The following is a 16,134-nucleotide window of genomic DNA, read 5'->3' as shown; positions in this document are numbered from 1 at the left end:
ATTCATTGGATGCCATGTAACTCGCAAACTTATAGGTATACATGTCCTCTGCATTTGGTTCTTCAAATCCACAAAAGTATACACATACAACAGTGGTCTCTTGCCAAGGTCTAGAAAAATCCAAATTGTCAGCTAACACCTAATAAATAAAAATGAAATTTAGGGTGGCACAGTGGCTCGGTGGGTAGCACTGTCACCTCACAGCAAGAAGGTATTGGGTTTGATTCCCAATTACAGCAGTCCTGGTCCTTTCTGTGTGGAGTTTGCATGTGTTTCCCATGTTTGTGTAGGTTTCCTCTGGGTGATCCAGTTCTCTCCCACAGTCCAAAGACATGCTGCCAGATTAACTGGAGATACCGAAGTGTCCTTAGGTATGTGTGTGTGTATGAGAATGTGTGTGTTTGCCCAGTGATGACCTGGCAACCTTGCCAGGGTGTTTCCAACATTTGCAGTAAACTGGACCCACCGCGACCCTTAATAGGATAAAGCGGTTATAATACAGTGAATAATTGAATGAATGAAGTTCAGGTCTGACATGATCTAAACACTTCTAGAACACTTCTGTCACTGTCCACAGTCAATCAAATCAGGTGACAGTTTAGTTTTTCTTTCTGACCTTGGCAAGACAGTTTTTAATATACAACCCCAAATCAGAAAAAGTTGGGACTGCATGGAAAATGCAAATAATAAAAAAACAGAGTTTCTTACATTTACTTTGACTTTTATTTCATTGCAGACAGGATGAACCTGAGATATTTCATGTTTTGTCTGCTCAACTTCATTTCATTTATTAATAAACATCCAATCCTGCATTTCAGGCCTGCAACACGTCCCAAAAAAAGTTGGGACAGTAAAGCATTTACCACTTTGTAATGATGTCATTCCTTTTCACCACACTTAAAAGATTAAGTAAAACACCATGAAAAGGTCACCAGTCCATCACAGGGCAAACACACACACACACACACACACACACACGTAGGGCATTTTTAGTAGCTCCAATTGGTCTGACTGTATGCATTTGGACTTGCATTGGGAGGAAACCGGAGCTCCCGAAGAACTCCACACAGGAGGGACACGGACCGCTCCACCTGGGAATCGAACTCTGGACTTTCTTGCTGTGAGGTGACAGTGCTACCCACTGAGCCACCGTACCACCTTTAGCAAGATATTCTGTTCAATATACAATCTAGTGGAGCAGCAGGATATTACCTAAGGAGACTTTGCTAGCACACCAGCGCCGAGATTCTGAACTCCTCAGTTCGAAACTCGGCATTGCCACCGGTCGGCTGGGCGCCATCTATCGGGCATATATGACAGTGCCTGCAGCAGACCCTAATTGGCTACCGTGTCTGCTATGGCAAGATAACCGGACTAAGTGGGTGGGGTGTTTTAGCGCTGCACAAGGACAGGGTCATTAGCAAAGGACATTAGCAAACAGAGGCGCCTGTGCAGAGTTCATGGGTGAAAAAGAAAGGGTCTGCTAAGGACTGCGCACGGGTCGGAGGACGCGTGAGCAGAAAATATACCTTCCTCGAATGCAATCAGGGATACCCAGCAGCAAAAGACAAATTGACTATGCTAAATCGGGAGCAAAATGGGAGAAAATGCATAAATAAATAGAAAAAAAAAAATAATACAATCTAAACTCATTATCAAACGTTTAGAGTCATATTTATATTTTTTTATTCTGTCTAGAAGTATTTTGTGTTCCATAGTGTTGAATGCAGCAAAAGGTCCAATGGCACAATTGCTAATATTTTGCCTGAATCTGTGTTATGTCCTTTAGAACCTTTACCAAAGATGTCTTAGTGCTTAGACCCAAATGCTTAAATTAATAGGTGCATATTGCATTATTTACTATATATGTACATTTTTAATAATAAAAGTTTTTATCTAAATCATGTTGAATTAAGTTCTCAGGTGAGCTTTGAGCTTTGGATTTTAGGCGTGAAATGTGATTAAATGGGTGAAAATACAAGCAAAAAAGCAGCTCTAAGCATGCTGCCCCATGACTGTGATAGTGTTGGCCATAACTCAGCAGTGCTAAATACTATAACAGCTTTAAGGCGAGATGGTGAGAGTGCTTATCCTGGCATGAGCCAGTAAGGATATTAGGAAATCGCTGTAAAGCACTGTGAAAATTGTGATTACAATAAGCCCTGAACCACAACCACTAAAGGCTCAGCAAATTTCCTTTTCACTCCGTCTTTTCAGCTCACTTACACACACGTGTTGTTTGTTTGTTCATTTTTTAAATATTCAAATGCCTTTTTATGCAGTGATTTATTTCATGGATTCTGACATTCCCCTCATGTTCTGAAAATAGACATGCTTCTTTTGCTTTTCAAAGATTAATGACTTTCTGGACTAAGCCCAATTTTATAAAATTCCTTGAGCGACAGAAGATGGTAATAAATCCCCACAGAAGGACAACTAAATCAGAGACTGTTACAGCAAGTTACAGCCTAAAATCAGACTGGTATTAAAGTATGATAAGCAAATTGGGCATAACTTGTACTTTTAATAGTCCAATGCTACCTCAGTTAGGAAATTTTTTAGCATGTGATTGCTATTCATAACACAGTAAAAAAACAGTTGATATTTTGTACACTGTTAGACATTGCATTGTCTTTTTACAGCAAAATACGAGCAAAATCAATGCTAGCATGTTACTCTAACTAGTCTGTAACTCTGTGTTTAGAACAGTTGCTACTAGGTATTAATAGTGGTACATTTGAGCTATTGGTTAATAACTATTATATTAGTTTCGGAACTCCTTGGTTCGAAACTCAATGGTGCCACCGGTCGCCATAATTGGCAGTGCCTGCAGCAGATACTGATTGGCCACCGTATCTGCAGGGTGGGGGCTGGACTGTGTGTGGGGGTGGGTGGGTCTTCATACGCTGTGTAAGGACCCTGATTGGCGGAAGAGACGCCTGTACAGAATGCAGGGGCGAGAAGAGGAGGGCTGTACATGTGTCGGAAGAGGCGTATACAGCGACGTGCTCTCCTTGGATGCAATCTGGTATCTCTCAGCAGTGGAAGACAAAATTGAGTGCGCTAAATCGGGAGGAAAATGGGGAGAAAATGCATCTTAAAAAATGTATTATATTTTCATACATGTATTATTACATATTTAAAAACTATTTTATGTATTTGTTAATAATATTTATAGTAATATACCTGCTGAATCAGATTAGATGTGAATGCTTTCACAATATTATGCATGGCAGGTGGTGAAAGACCTAAATTATTTGCAATTTTGCATTGAGAAATGTTCGTTTTAAACTGACAATTGTCTCATGAAGTTTGGTACTATTTATTTATTTATTAGGATTTTAACGTCATGTTTTACATTCATGACAGAAATTGTAGTTACTCGTAACACAAGATTCATCAGTTCACAAGTTTAATGTCAAACACAGTCATGGGCAATTTTGTATCTCCAATTCACTTCACTTGCATGTCTTTGGACTGACTTTGGGAGGAAACCGGAGCTCCCAGAGGAAACCCACGCAGACACGGGGAGAATGTGCAAACTCCACACAGAAAGGACCCAGACCGCCCCACCTGGAGCGAACCAAGGACCTTCTTGCTGTGAGGCGACAGTGCTACCCACTGAGCCACCGTGCCTCCCAAGGTACAAAGTGGTGAGACACAACCCATAATTGCTAATGAGAGTGAATCCTCTTTTTATACACAATCATGAGTCCTTCCACCTGTTATTAATTTATCTGCTTATTGTAGAATGTTTTAAAACACTGTACTTTAACTTATTTTGCCTATTTCCCAACTTTTTTGGAGTGTGTTGCAGGTATAAAATTCTTAATGTGTTTTTATTTACAAAATACAATAAAGTTAGTAAAAACATTGGAAATCTTTTCTATCTACTTTTGTAAACTAAATTAAGATGCAAGAGAATTAACAATTCACATTTCTTTTCTTTTTATTTCATGGCTGTCGAAATGTGTCTTAACCATTCAGTCAAAATAAAGAATAGTTGCAGAAATCTTTAAAAGTATCATGATATACATGTTCCTTACAATTTAAGTTAATTTTTGATCTGAATTGTTTAACATGAACATATATTACAAAGACGAATTGATAATCTAAATTCCATTTGATGAAAACAAAACAGCACAGAGCAGCATTAAGTGGTTGCTGCTTTTGTAAGGGAACGGGTCGCACCTGTAGGAATTACAAATGACCCAATCTGCAGGATGTTTAACCAACATAGAACAATTATGTGGCTAAAAAACCACAAGCAAAAGGGGCAAACATAAAAGTCATATGAAAAAACAACAAATGAAAGACACAAAACATCCACAGCAACAGAGAAAGTGGATAGAAAAGGGATAGCGCAGAAATATAAACTGGTTCTCACAATATGGCAAGCTGGTCAGAGTGCCTGCAACAACCAAGTTCTAAAAAGAGTAAAGAAAGGAAACCCAGAACAATGACCAAACAACACCACACCACACCCCACCAACTGGCACAGCTCCAAACATGGGACTTACTCTGGAAAGGGCCATCATACCGTTACTTAGACTAAAACAGCACATTTTTAAGCTAGAATTTTAGCAAACAGTAAATTGTATCACATTGGAAGCTGGCACTTTTAAACCCCTAATCCCATCAAATTGAATGGTGTTTTACAGTTTCAATTTTAAAGTACATAAGGTTTTAAAAAAGGAGTTTAATTTCAGTTATGAGTGATGAACTAGTGACTAAATGTAAAAAATGCTGTAGATTTTATGCAACAAGATCATATAAGTTTGATAATAAAAATGCAGCAACATAATAAACTTCACTTTCTAAAATCGTCCCTTTTGTGTGGCCCTAGCACTTCGTATTACTCATGTACAACACGTGTGGCTTATTACCTAATTTAAGCACTATTTATATCCCATTATTTCCCAGTCTTGTTACACAGAATTACACTTTACTAAGTGACATTGCTAATACTTCCAAGGTTTCCTGTATTAGTTCCAGACTCACCGAAATGCCACAGGCTTCAACAGTATAGGAACAACAGGGAGTGGAGAAGGTATCATCAGCTTGTGTTGTTACTAAAGATTGTAATTGGCCATCCTATGGCATCACTTTCCACACCCTGGCAGCATGGTGGATATTGATAATTACTATCAGAGATTCATTAGGACCTTTAACACTGTTGCTGCAACTCTCACCTCCCAGCTTAAGAGTGCTCCACACCAACTTACCTGGTCACCTGGTACAGACAAGGTTTTTGTTTCACACCAGCAGCACTTCACCAGATCCATGACAATCCTTCTTCATATAGATAGATGCCTCAGAAGTTGGTGTGGGAGCCCTGCTGTTGCAGAGACAAGGTAACTCAAAGAAGTTTTATCTTTTTGCATACAGTATTTCTTCAAGAAGCTCTGGTGGTGTGTTGGTAAGTATGCATTTAGATGTCTAAAACTTCCTCCTGTTCCATATGTGCCCAGGCTAAAACCCCCAGACAACTTCCTGCAAATATATTCCAATGCATTAAAAGGGTGACAAGTAAATTACACCTCCCCTCATAATCTAGAGTACTACACTAACTTCATGTCTCAGGCCTGTAGTGTTTGGGCCCCTGCAATAACCTGTCCTTTCTAAAACACCACCTTCATGGTCACCAAACTTTCCACCTATGCACTAAGGGCACTCCTGGAATCATGCAGGAGAGGGGGATTTAGTATTTGTTGGATTGGGAGGAATATGGTCTGGTGCAGCGCTCATGAATCCTAGCCAAGGATGTTCTGGACTCCTTCCAAAAATCAAATGTTCATTGTTGCCACCCTGAACAGACAAGAATGACCCACAACCCAGGCTTACATTGCCTCAGGAGCAACTCCTAGAAGAGGGACTTCTGTCAAGTCAAGTCAAAATTGATTTATAAAGCGCTTTTTACAATAGACATTGTCTCAAAGCAGCTTTACAGAGTCCAGGACCAACAGATACAAAAACCCCTGTTGAGCAAGCCGAGGGCGACAGTGGCAAGGAAAAACTCCCTGAAAATTACAGGAAGAAACCTTGAGAGGAAAGAGACTCAGCAGGGCCCATCCTTCTTGGGTAGCCAGGAGGATACTTTAAATAAATGGGATTTACACAAATCATACAAACACAGAATTAAAATGAACTAAAAGTTATAACTAGCGATAAATAAATAAATAATAATAGAGTTATTATTCAGTCCAGTCTGCAATAAAGTCTGTAGTGAGTTCTTGACATTCTTGGTGCAAACACGCCAGGTTTCCGTCACATCCGGCAGGAGCAGCATTGTTGGCATGGCAGTCTCGACTTCATTCCTTAACCTCAGGCGGGTAAACAGGTTTCCATCAGAACCACCTCGGGGTAAAACAACAGAAAATGTAGTTAAAAATGTACAATGCGAGTTGAGTAAAATATCAGTTTTACAGACATTTTCTGTACTCTAGTTCAAAAATGACACAAACGCGGCTCACTTCTAAACCCCTTCAGCAGCTGAGCCGTGTAACATTTTTTCTCTTGAATCCTATAAAAAGTATTAAAAGAAAAGTCCATGAAAGTGACCTTTTGTGACCTTTAATTAAAGACAGTTCAATAATATTAACAGACAACAATTGATCTATAATGCTGCAAAAAGCTAGTTATGCTACAGATGTCTACAAAGCTGTATTTACTAACAGGGCCTTTGCGACAAAGTTCACAAATTATTATCTCATGGTGTCTAAACGTGTTTTTATGCCCATAAATACATATTTTTGTTAATAAAACTGTAAATATATTACTTCCATATATGCTTCTGGAAAATACTCAGTTGTGATTCAGGTGTCGCATAATGTTTCAAAGTTTACACAAGGTAGGCAAAGACTCTTGTAACAGCCATACAAAATACAGACACTTGGCGCACTACTTTTGTGTTATGTGAGGTAGGCCAAGGCTTACATATGATTTATGCCTTCTTCTCTAAACCCCCTACAGTGAATTAGACACCAGAGGTCGAGTCTATTTTTCTTACAGAGCAGCAACATGCTCGTAGCTAAAGTCCGAACACAAACACAGTCCATCATGGTACTGACGAGTGTAGCGAGTGGACTGGCACGAGCCAGAGGCTAGTAGCCCTTCAGTTTGATGAATATCCCTGAACACTGGCTCTAACTCCATCATCGGGGTGCTGGTAAAGACAGAGCATTGATCTGTAACATGCCTACTGAGCGAGCATGGTCTTGTGAAGTTCCTGCTGCTGCTAATAAATGGCCAATTACTAGTTACATAGATAGGCAGTGGTGAAAAAGGAAACAGAACAGTAATGATTAACCCCTTAAGGCACAGACACATAATTTATTTGGAGACTTACTTGGATATGTATGGGTCATAAACCCACATGTCACAAATGATTTGGGTCAGATTATTCAGGCTCAGGGTCAATGGTCTGTGGTGATTTCTCACAGTCAGTCACTGTGACTTAAATAAAATAGTTAATTGTAAACAGAAGTGGAACTATATGTTTAATTTAACTACACATCATAGAAACACACAACCTGTTAATTGTTTTAGTTTACTGCAGTCCTAACCCCACCTAAAGTATCTGGAAATCACTTCTACAGTAATTATTGAGTTCAGGTGTTTTTAGCCACACCTATAGTTATAATAGGAAAATATTCAGCACACAAAAAAAAAGTTTGCAGAGCTACATTCAGCATTAAAATAAGTCTTTATTGTTGCATGATATAGCAAATTAACAAAGAATACGAATTATGTAATATTAGAGTAATAGGATATTGGTAATAGTACCATGTCACAATTATTCAACCACTACATAAGATTGCTCATCTTAAAATCTACTCCTAGTTTGTTTGACCTAAAGTTGGGTTACAACATGATTAAGCCATTGGGAGCTCAATAACAATCCTAAATTTGGTTCAGCTGTGATGTGTTACATAAACAACACCCAGAAATGTATTTAAGGTGTTGTAATTATTGTACAAACTAAGGAGCTGTCACTGCTGAGAGAGGGAATGATTCCATTGCACCAAATTACAATAGATATAAAAACAATTCCAATACATTTAATGTTCCTAGAAACACTATTGGGAATATTGTCCAGAAGTTCAAAACTAATCTCAAAACAGCAAACCTGCCTGGCTGTGGGTTAAAGCCCAACCTTTTATCCAGAGGACAGCAAACCCTGTGTTACTGTAAAAGACTTACAGGATGACCTGATGATGACTGGGACAAATGTGTAAGTGGCAACCATGAGATCATCACTTAACAACCAATGACTTCATGGCCAGATTCCATGATGAAAGCCACTCATGATTAAGAAGAACAGTTAAGGTCATCTAGAATATGTCAGTAGTAATTTGGATAGGTACAGTTTTGTGGAGTGACGAATGGAAACTGAAACTCTTTGGCCATATGGTTTAGCGGTTTGTCTGGCACTAGAAAGATGAATACCTTCACCACAGTCAAGCATAGAGGTGGGTCAGTGATGATGTGAGGATGTTTTTCTTCTGTAAGGACTGGCAGTCTTGACTGTGTAAGTGGCATCATGGATTCACAGAAATACCAAAGGAATATTATGAGGAGGAATATTATGCCTTCATTCCAAAAAAGTGAATGTTGTTCAGCACTAACGGCATTTTTTGAATAAATACTGTAAGTGCCATTAATACAATACATGCTGATTGATGGTGTGATTTTTATAAATACAGTACTAGGATATAGAATATTCTACATAATGTATTCTACATCCCCAAATCAGAAAAAGTTGGGACAGTATGGAAAATGCAAATAAAATAAAAATGCAGTGTTCCTTACATTTACTTTGACTTTTATTTGATTGCAGACAATTTAAACCCAAGATATGTCATGTTTTGTCTGCTCAACTTCATTTCATTTATTAATAATCATCCATTCCGGCATTTCAGGCCTGCAACACATTCCAAAAAAGTTTGGACAGGGACAGTTTACAGCTAGCAATGAGGTGAAAAAACTAAATAGTGATGTGATTCCAAACAGGTGATGTCAACAGTTGATTGTAATCATGGTTTGGTACAAAAGCAGCATCCAGGAAAGGCTGAGTCTTTGAGCAAAGATGATCAGAGGATCTCCAGTTTGTCAACAAATGCATGAGAAAATTATTGAAATGTTTAAAAACAGTGTACCTCAAAGAAAGATTGGAAGGGATTTGCATATTTCTCCCTTCACAGTGCATTATCATTGAACGATTCAAGAAATTGGGAGGAATTTCAGTGCATAAAGGGCAAGGGTGTAAGCTTAAGCTGAACGCCTGTGATCTTTGATCCCCCAGACGGCACTGCATCAAGAACCACCACTCAACAATAGCTGATATAACCACATGGGTGAGGGATTACTTTGGCAAACTTTTGTCAGGCACTACAATACAGAGTTACATGCACAAATGCCACTTAAAACTTTACTGTGCCAAAAAGAAACCTTATGTTCACCATGTCCAGAAGCGCTGTCGACTTCTCCGGGCTCAAAGGCATCTAGAATGGACCATCACACAGTGGAAACGTGTATTGTGGTCAGATGTATCAGCATTTCAGGTCTTTTTTTGAAAAAAAAATGGACGCTGTGTGGTCCGGACCAAAGACAAAAAGGACCATACAGACTGTTATCAGCAACAAGTCCAAAAGCCAGGATCTGTCATGGTATGGGGCTGTGTCCGTGTTTGTTTGTTTATTAGAATTTTAACGTCATGTTTTACACTCTTTGGTTATATTCATTACAGGAACGGTAGTTACTCGTAACACAAGATGCATTTATTCACAGGGTTATATGGAACACAGTCATGGACAATTTAGTGTCTCCAATTCACCTCACCTGCATGTCTTTAGACACAGAAAGAACATGCAAACTCCACACAAAAAGTACCCGGACCACCCCAGCTGGGGATCGAACCCAGGACCTTCTTGCTGTGAGGCGACAATGCTACCCACTTAGCCACCGGCTGTGTCAGTGCCCTTGGCAAAGGTCATTTACACTTCTGTGATGGCAGCATTAATGCAGAAAAATACATTGAGATCTTAGAGCAACATGTGCTGCCTTTAAGAGGTCATCTTTTCCAGTGATGTTCATGCATTTTTCAACAAGACAATGCAAAACCACATGCTGCACACATTACAGAGGCATGGCTGCAGAAGAAGAGGGTATGAGTACTGGCCTGCCTGCAGTCCTGACCTGTCCCCAATAGAGAATGTGTGGAGAATTTTAAAACGAAAAATGTGACGATGACCCCGTAATGTTGCACATCTTAAGACGTGTTTGCAGGAAGAATGAGACAAAATAAAAGCTGAAACACTAAATCACTTGGTATCCTCAGTGACAAAACGTCTTTTAAGTGTGGTGAAAAGGAATGGCAACATTACAAAGTGGTAAATGCTTTACTGTTCCAACTTTTTTTGGAATGTGTTGCAGACCTGAAATGCAGGAATGGATGTTTATTAATAAATGAAATGAAGTTGAGCAGACAAAACATGAAATATCTCAGGTTCATCCTGTCTGCAATGAAATAAAATGTAAGTACATTTAAGAAACTCTGTTTTTTTATTATTTGCATTTTCCATGGCGTCCCAACTTTTTATGGTTTAAGGTTTTGTAAAATATAGAATGCTGACAACAGTAAGTTATAACACAAAAGTTAAAATAATAGATATTCAGGGGACAAATTAACTCAATTAACAAAATACATAAAAACAAAAATAAATAAATATATATATATATACAACATTACAATATTTCACAACATACAACGTTTTGATTTTGGTCGGTATCGAGCTTTAACGACAGCGCTCCACAAACCGGACGTGACGTAGCCTGTGCGCGTGTGACCACAATCTGACATGGCTTCCTCCAGTAGCAGAGTGGTGACGGCTGTTCTGTCAAAATGTAACAGTTGCAGTTGGAGTTTATTTACAGCGACACCGAATAAACACCGACAGGTAAAAGATTTAAATCTGCTCCTTAATTCGTAATCGCTTGCACAAGTTGCTAGTGGTGAAGATGACTGCGCTTGTTCCTAATTGTATATAACAGCACTAGGTAGTGCGCTAAACTAGTGCACTATATAGTGTTCACGTGTGTTATCTGGTCATCCAGTGTAGTGCTGTGTTATGCGTTTTGAATGCAGCCCATGTTGTCCCTTCAGCATGAACCAGACATGTAGGTGATTTAAAGGAGTTTGAATAGAAAGAAGGTTTTTTAAAGATTTATTCATAAAAAAATGCCCATGTTGTCCCTTCAGCATGAACCAGACATGTAGGTGATTTAAAGGAGTTTGAATAGAAAGAAGGTTTTTTAAAGATTTATTCATAAAATCATAAACAGGGCAGTGGTAGCTCAGTGGTTAAGGTACTGGACTAGCAATCAAAAGGTTGCTAGTTTAAGCCTTGCCACTGTCAAGTTACCCCTGTTGGGCCTTTGAGCAAGGCCCTTAACCCTCAATTGCTTGAATTGAATTTAGCCATAACTGTAAGTCACTTTGCAGCATCTGCTAAATGCCACAAATGTAAATAAACTGAAACGTCTTATTCTTAGGAATATCATAATCTTTAATTCAGAAGCCTCTTTTGCAGCAATTACAATTGCTAGTCTTTATGGATATGTGTGTACAAGCTTTGCACACCTGGATTTGGGCAGTTCATCCCATTCTTCATGCCCTATATGCCAGTTTGGATATTGAAGTGTCTGTAACCTGCCTTCCTCTGGCAACTCGACCAAGGTTTGAGGTTGTGTCTAGCCACTTCCAATTCAAATGTTTTAAATTCTCGCCTTGATTGATTTGATTGTAGAGATTCACAGACAGTTCCCTAGACTTCATGGCTTGTTTTTTCTTCTGACAATGCAGTGTAAAGTGTGAGCTCTTATAGACCCAGATGTGTGCCTTTTCAAACCTTGTCCAATAAATTCAAACTACAACAGATGAACTTCACTTCACAGGTTTATTCCAGACAAGGACCAGAGGTGAAGCTCCAGACTCAGTTCACTAGGACCAATGATGCTGTGCTTCATCATTTACTTAATTTCATTTTTTACATAATAAAATTATTTAATCATTTAAATTACGTATTTGTCACAAAAGGTCTGCGGGATTCATCATTCTACATCCAGGACCCCTAAAACAAACAATGAAGCGTTGATGCTTGCTGTATTCCAAACTGCATACTATCATTGGTGACAAAAAACTACATTTATTGAGATTAACTCAATAGAGTTGGCATTTTAATGTGTTGTTTTAAGCTTACTGGACACAGCTTTTATATTTTTGAGATTATGAGTAATTATTTTATTCGTCTCACTTTCTTCCTGTTTCAATAGCTACTCAGCAGGCAGATATGTCTATCCTCGGCTGTGTGGAGGAAGAATCTGGCAGCAGCTGGACCTGAGAAGTTCTCAGAGGAGTACATTAAGAAACAGATAGAAGAATTCAACATCGGAAAACGACACCTAGCGAACATGATGGGAGAAGATCCTGAGACGTTCACACAGGAGGATATTGATGTAAGATCTTAATTAATTGTACTGGAACACAAATGGATAGCAAAGGAAAAAAGCCAAATAAGTTGTAAAAGTAATAAATGCAGTTGCTTTCAGACAGGTGTACTGCATTATACAATTAATTCAGTATAAAAACGCTAGTAACTATATAGTTAGAATTAACTATAAAAGGAAGTAGTGTTCATTTTTTTAATTCTAGACACTTGTAGGATATGGCCATGACTCATTAAGGCTATTCTGGTGGCGTCTGAGGCTAATACCATAAAGTAAGATTTTTAGATTTGAGAAATTACAATTTTTTAATTTACGAAGCATATTGCAAAGGTGTCTTAGTCACCAGGACAGACAACATCCATGCTGTCCAAATGGTGAACTTCAGAATGTTCAGAGGACCACATCCCTTTTTCCATATTCCAGACAGCAGAAGTTGCTTTTGTAGCACCAAGCAACCTTATCTGACCCTTTCTCTACTCAACACAACCAATTGTGTCCGAGTTCCGGCCAGGTCAGTGGCATCACTTAGACTCAAAATCTGGAGCTCAAACTGTCAGTGGTGGTGGGTTAGCATATTAGACCGCTGCACTACCCAAACACCCTTAACATTTTTAAGAAGACTATTTTTAACTTCTTGGATTTAATTATTTTGCTTTCTTCCTGCCTCCCATTAATGTGAGTGAGTGATGCCCTGTGATAGAATAGATTAGCTTCTGTTCAGGGTGTTTCTGCAGTGTTACTGGTTAGGTTTCAGACCCACTGCAAACCTGTCAGGATTTTTCACTGGGATGGGGCAAAAATCTTTTGTAATGTTTTCTACGTTTGCTGTATAGTTACTGCTTGTACGTTGTTATATCTGTTAGTTATAGAGAGCTTTGAGTTCCTTTTTGACAAGCAATAATCCCTGAGTGGGAATTATGAAATGAAAAACAGTAGAAATGTTGTCCTCTTATGTTAGATTGGCTAAACTGCAGACAGCTACAACATGCATTGTTATCTTTTTATTATTTAAATAGTACTATGTAATGTCAGCATGGTGTAGCATGCATTTACACACTGTGTGTGTGTGTGTGTGTTTTGTGGGGGTGCCGCTGGGGTGGGACCACAATTGAGCTAAAAAAATAATAAAAACATCACAAAGGCCCCTTTTCTGGGCCCAGTTTTACTGTACCTGTGAATAAGGTGTGAGAAAATCAAGGCTAAATTGACATGACTAGGTCCAAATAAGTTGTGTAGACAGTATGTAGAATGCATATTAAAGATAAAAAATCATGAGGTGGAAAAAAAACAAAAATCTAAGTTTTTTGTTTATAAATGCTATATTGTAATTATATTTTTTTCAAAGAAAGTTGGGACAGTAGCATTGTAAAACTGAGGGTTTTGTGAAATTAATAAAAATGGCCATTTGGACTTTGCAGAGGTGATGCTATCTTTGTAGACAGTGGTCTTTAACAAGCAAGCATGGGTTTGAGGGTCACCACTGTGCAAAATACTGCATAAGCGAATAGTCCAAGAGTTTAAAAACCTTGTTTCTTGATGCACAAATGCAAAGAATGTACAGATTTTACCATCTACATTTCATAGCAGGGTGGCTCGGTGGGTAGCACTGTCGCCTCACAGCAAGAGGGTCCTTGGTTTGATACCCAAGTGGAGTGATCCGGGTCCTTCCTGTGTGGTTTTTGCATGTTCTCCTTGTGTCTGTGTGGGTTTCCTCCGGAAGCTTTTGTTTCCTCCCACAGTCCAAAGACATGCAATTGAGGTGAATTGGAGATACAAAATTGTCCATGACTGTGTTTGACATTGAAGACTTGAACTGATGATTCTTGTGTAACCAGTAATCACCTGTCCTGTCATGAATGTAACCAAAGTGTAAAACATGATGTTAAAATCCTAATAACTAAATAAATAAACATTCTATAGCATTATTAAAAGATTCTGAGAACATAGACGAATCTCTCTGTGTAAAGGGGTCGAAAAACAGTATTGACTGCCTGTGATTTTCAAATATATACTGTATATGTATATATGCGTTTTTCTCCCATTTTCTCTCAATTTAGTGTAGTCAATTTGTCTTCCACTGCTGGGGATCCCTGATTTTTTTGCAGTCGAGGAAGGGTATATTGCTGCTCACGCCTCCTCCGACCCGCGCGCAGCCCTTAACGGAGCCCTTTTCCACCCATGCACTCTCCACAGGTCCCTCTTTCCGCCAGTCAGGGTCCTTACACAGCGTTTGAAGACCCCACCCACATATTTCGATCATCCTTCCCTGCAGGCACTGCCAATTATGCCTGCTAGATGGTGCCCAGCCGACCGGCGGAATATCCCACCGATTTTCAAATGTAAATGACACTATGTTAAAAATCCAACATGCTGCTGTAATGTAAATCCGTTAAGACCATACAAAGCAGAAATCGGAAATGCTGTACATTTCTCTGCTCTCAAGCTCATCTGAGATAGACTGATGCAAAGTGGAAATGTTTTGTGATTTGATGAGTCCAAGTGTTGGAAAAGAATGCAAAAATTAGGAATCCAATGGTAAATAAATAAAAAATCAGGAATTTAGTTTATTCCATAAATGTATATGGGGTTTTCTGAAAATATGTTGAAAATATATATAAACAGCATACCACATATGGTTATATTTCCATCATCGGCCACTTTTGATTGCCAACAACGAGGTTCTGACCCGCTCTGGTTGGATTTTCGATTACATTACTTGGCAGAATTGGTAAAGTTGAGCTCAATCTGTTGCGAGCTGAGTCTGGTTCCTCTCAAGGTTTCTTCCTGTAATTTTCAGGGAGTTTTTCCTTGCCACTGTCGCCCTCGGCTTGCTCAACAGGAGTTTTTGTATCTGTTGGTCCTGGATTTTGTAACAGTGCTTTGAGACAATGTCTATTGACTTGACTTGTTTTTTTAATGTGGACTTTTGGGTACAGTCCACACATTTTAATCCCATATTTTGGCCTAATTAAGCCATTCTGCATTTCTGCATTTAGCAAAGCGACTTACATTACAGTATACAGTCTGAGCAATTGAGGGTTAAGAGCCCAACAGCAGCAACCTGGCAGTGGTGGGGCTTGAACCAGTGACCTTCTGATTACTAGTCCAGTGGCTTAACCACTAGGCTACAGCTTGCCCATTCCAGAACTAATTTTGATGTAGGTTTTTGTATTGTGTGTTGGTACACATCTGGCTGTTTCAACAGGACAATGACAAGTTTCAACCATGTGCTGTGTGCAGATTTGTGTCCCAGTGACAGTTTAAGTTTTAATCATTCACTTACTGGCACAACACGCATGTGTTAAATAATAAAATTTGGGTTTAAACATTTTTTATTTACAATAATAATGCAAATATGATTGCGCAGCGATTTCATAATAATAGTAAACTTGCTGCTTATGGACTAGTGTTTGCTAATGCATGCAAATGAAGTACGATTATGAAGCCAGATTGCGGTCATCTTGAAAAAATCAAGATGGACTGAAAACACTGTGATTAGAAATAATTGTGACAAGCTTAACTGGGATCTAGATTCGTCCATCCACATCTGCCATAATGCCCAAAGCTTTCATTTTGGAAACAAGCCAGCCCAAGCCTCTCGCATGGTCACAGGAAGTCAGCGATGTT

General features: G+C 38.9%; 1 protein-coding gene across 1 annotated transcript in view; it reads left to right on the top strand.

Moving 5' to 3' along the window:
• Positions 1-10,859: 10,859 nt before the first annotated feature.
• mrps9 (mitochondrial ribosomal protein S9) overlaps positions 10,860-16,134 on the top strand; it is a 45,697-nt gene continuing 40,422 nt past the window's right edge. Inside the window, exons 1-2 of the mRNA XM_062996815.1 lie at positions 10,860-10,958; positions 12,334-12,516. Coding sequence (XP_062852885.1) covers positions 10,860-10,958; positions 12,334-12,516 — 282 coding nt within the window. The remainder of the gene's footprint in view (positions 10,959-12,333; positions 12,517-16,134) is intronic.

This window comes from Trichomycterus rosablanca, chromosome 6, assembly GCF_030014385.1.
Source record: "Trichomycterus rosablanca isolate fTriRos1 chromosome 6, fTriRos1.hap1, whole genome shotgun sequence".
NCBI lineage: Eukaryota > Metazoa > Chordata > Actinopteri > Siluriformes > Trichomycteridae > Trichomycterus > Trichomycterus rosablanca.
This window is presented reverse-complemented; position numbering and strand designations above follow the sequence as displayed.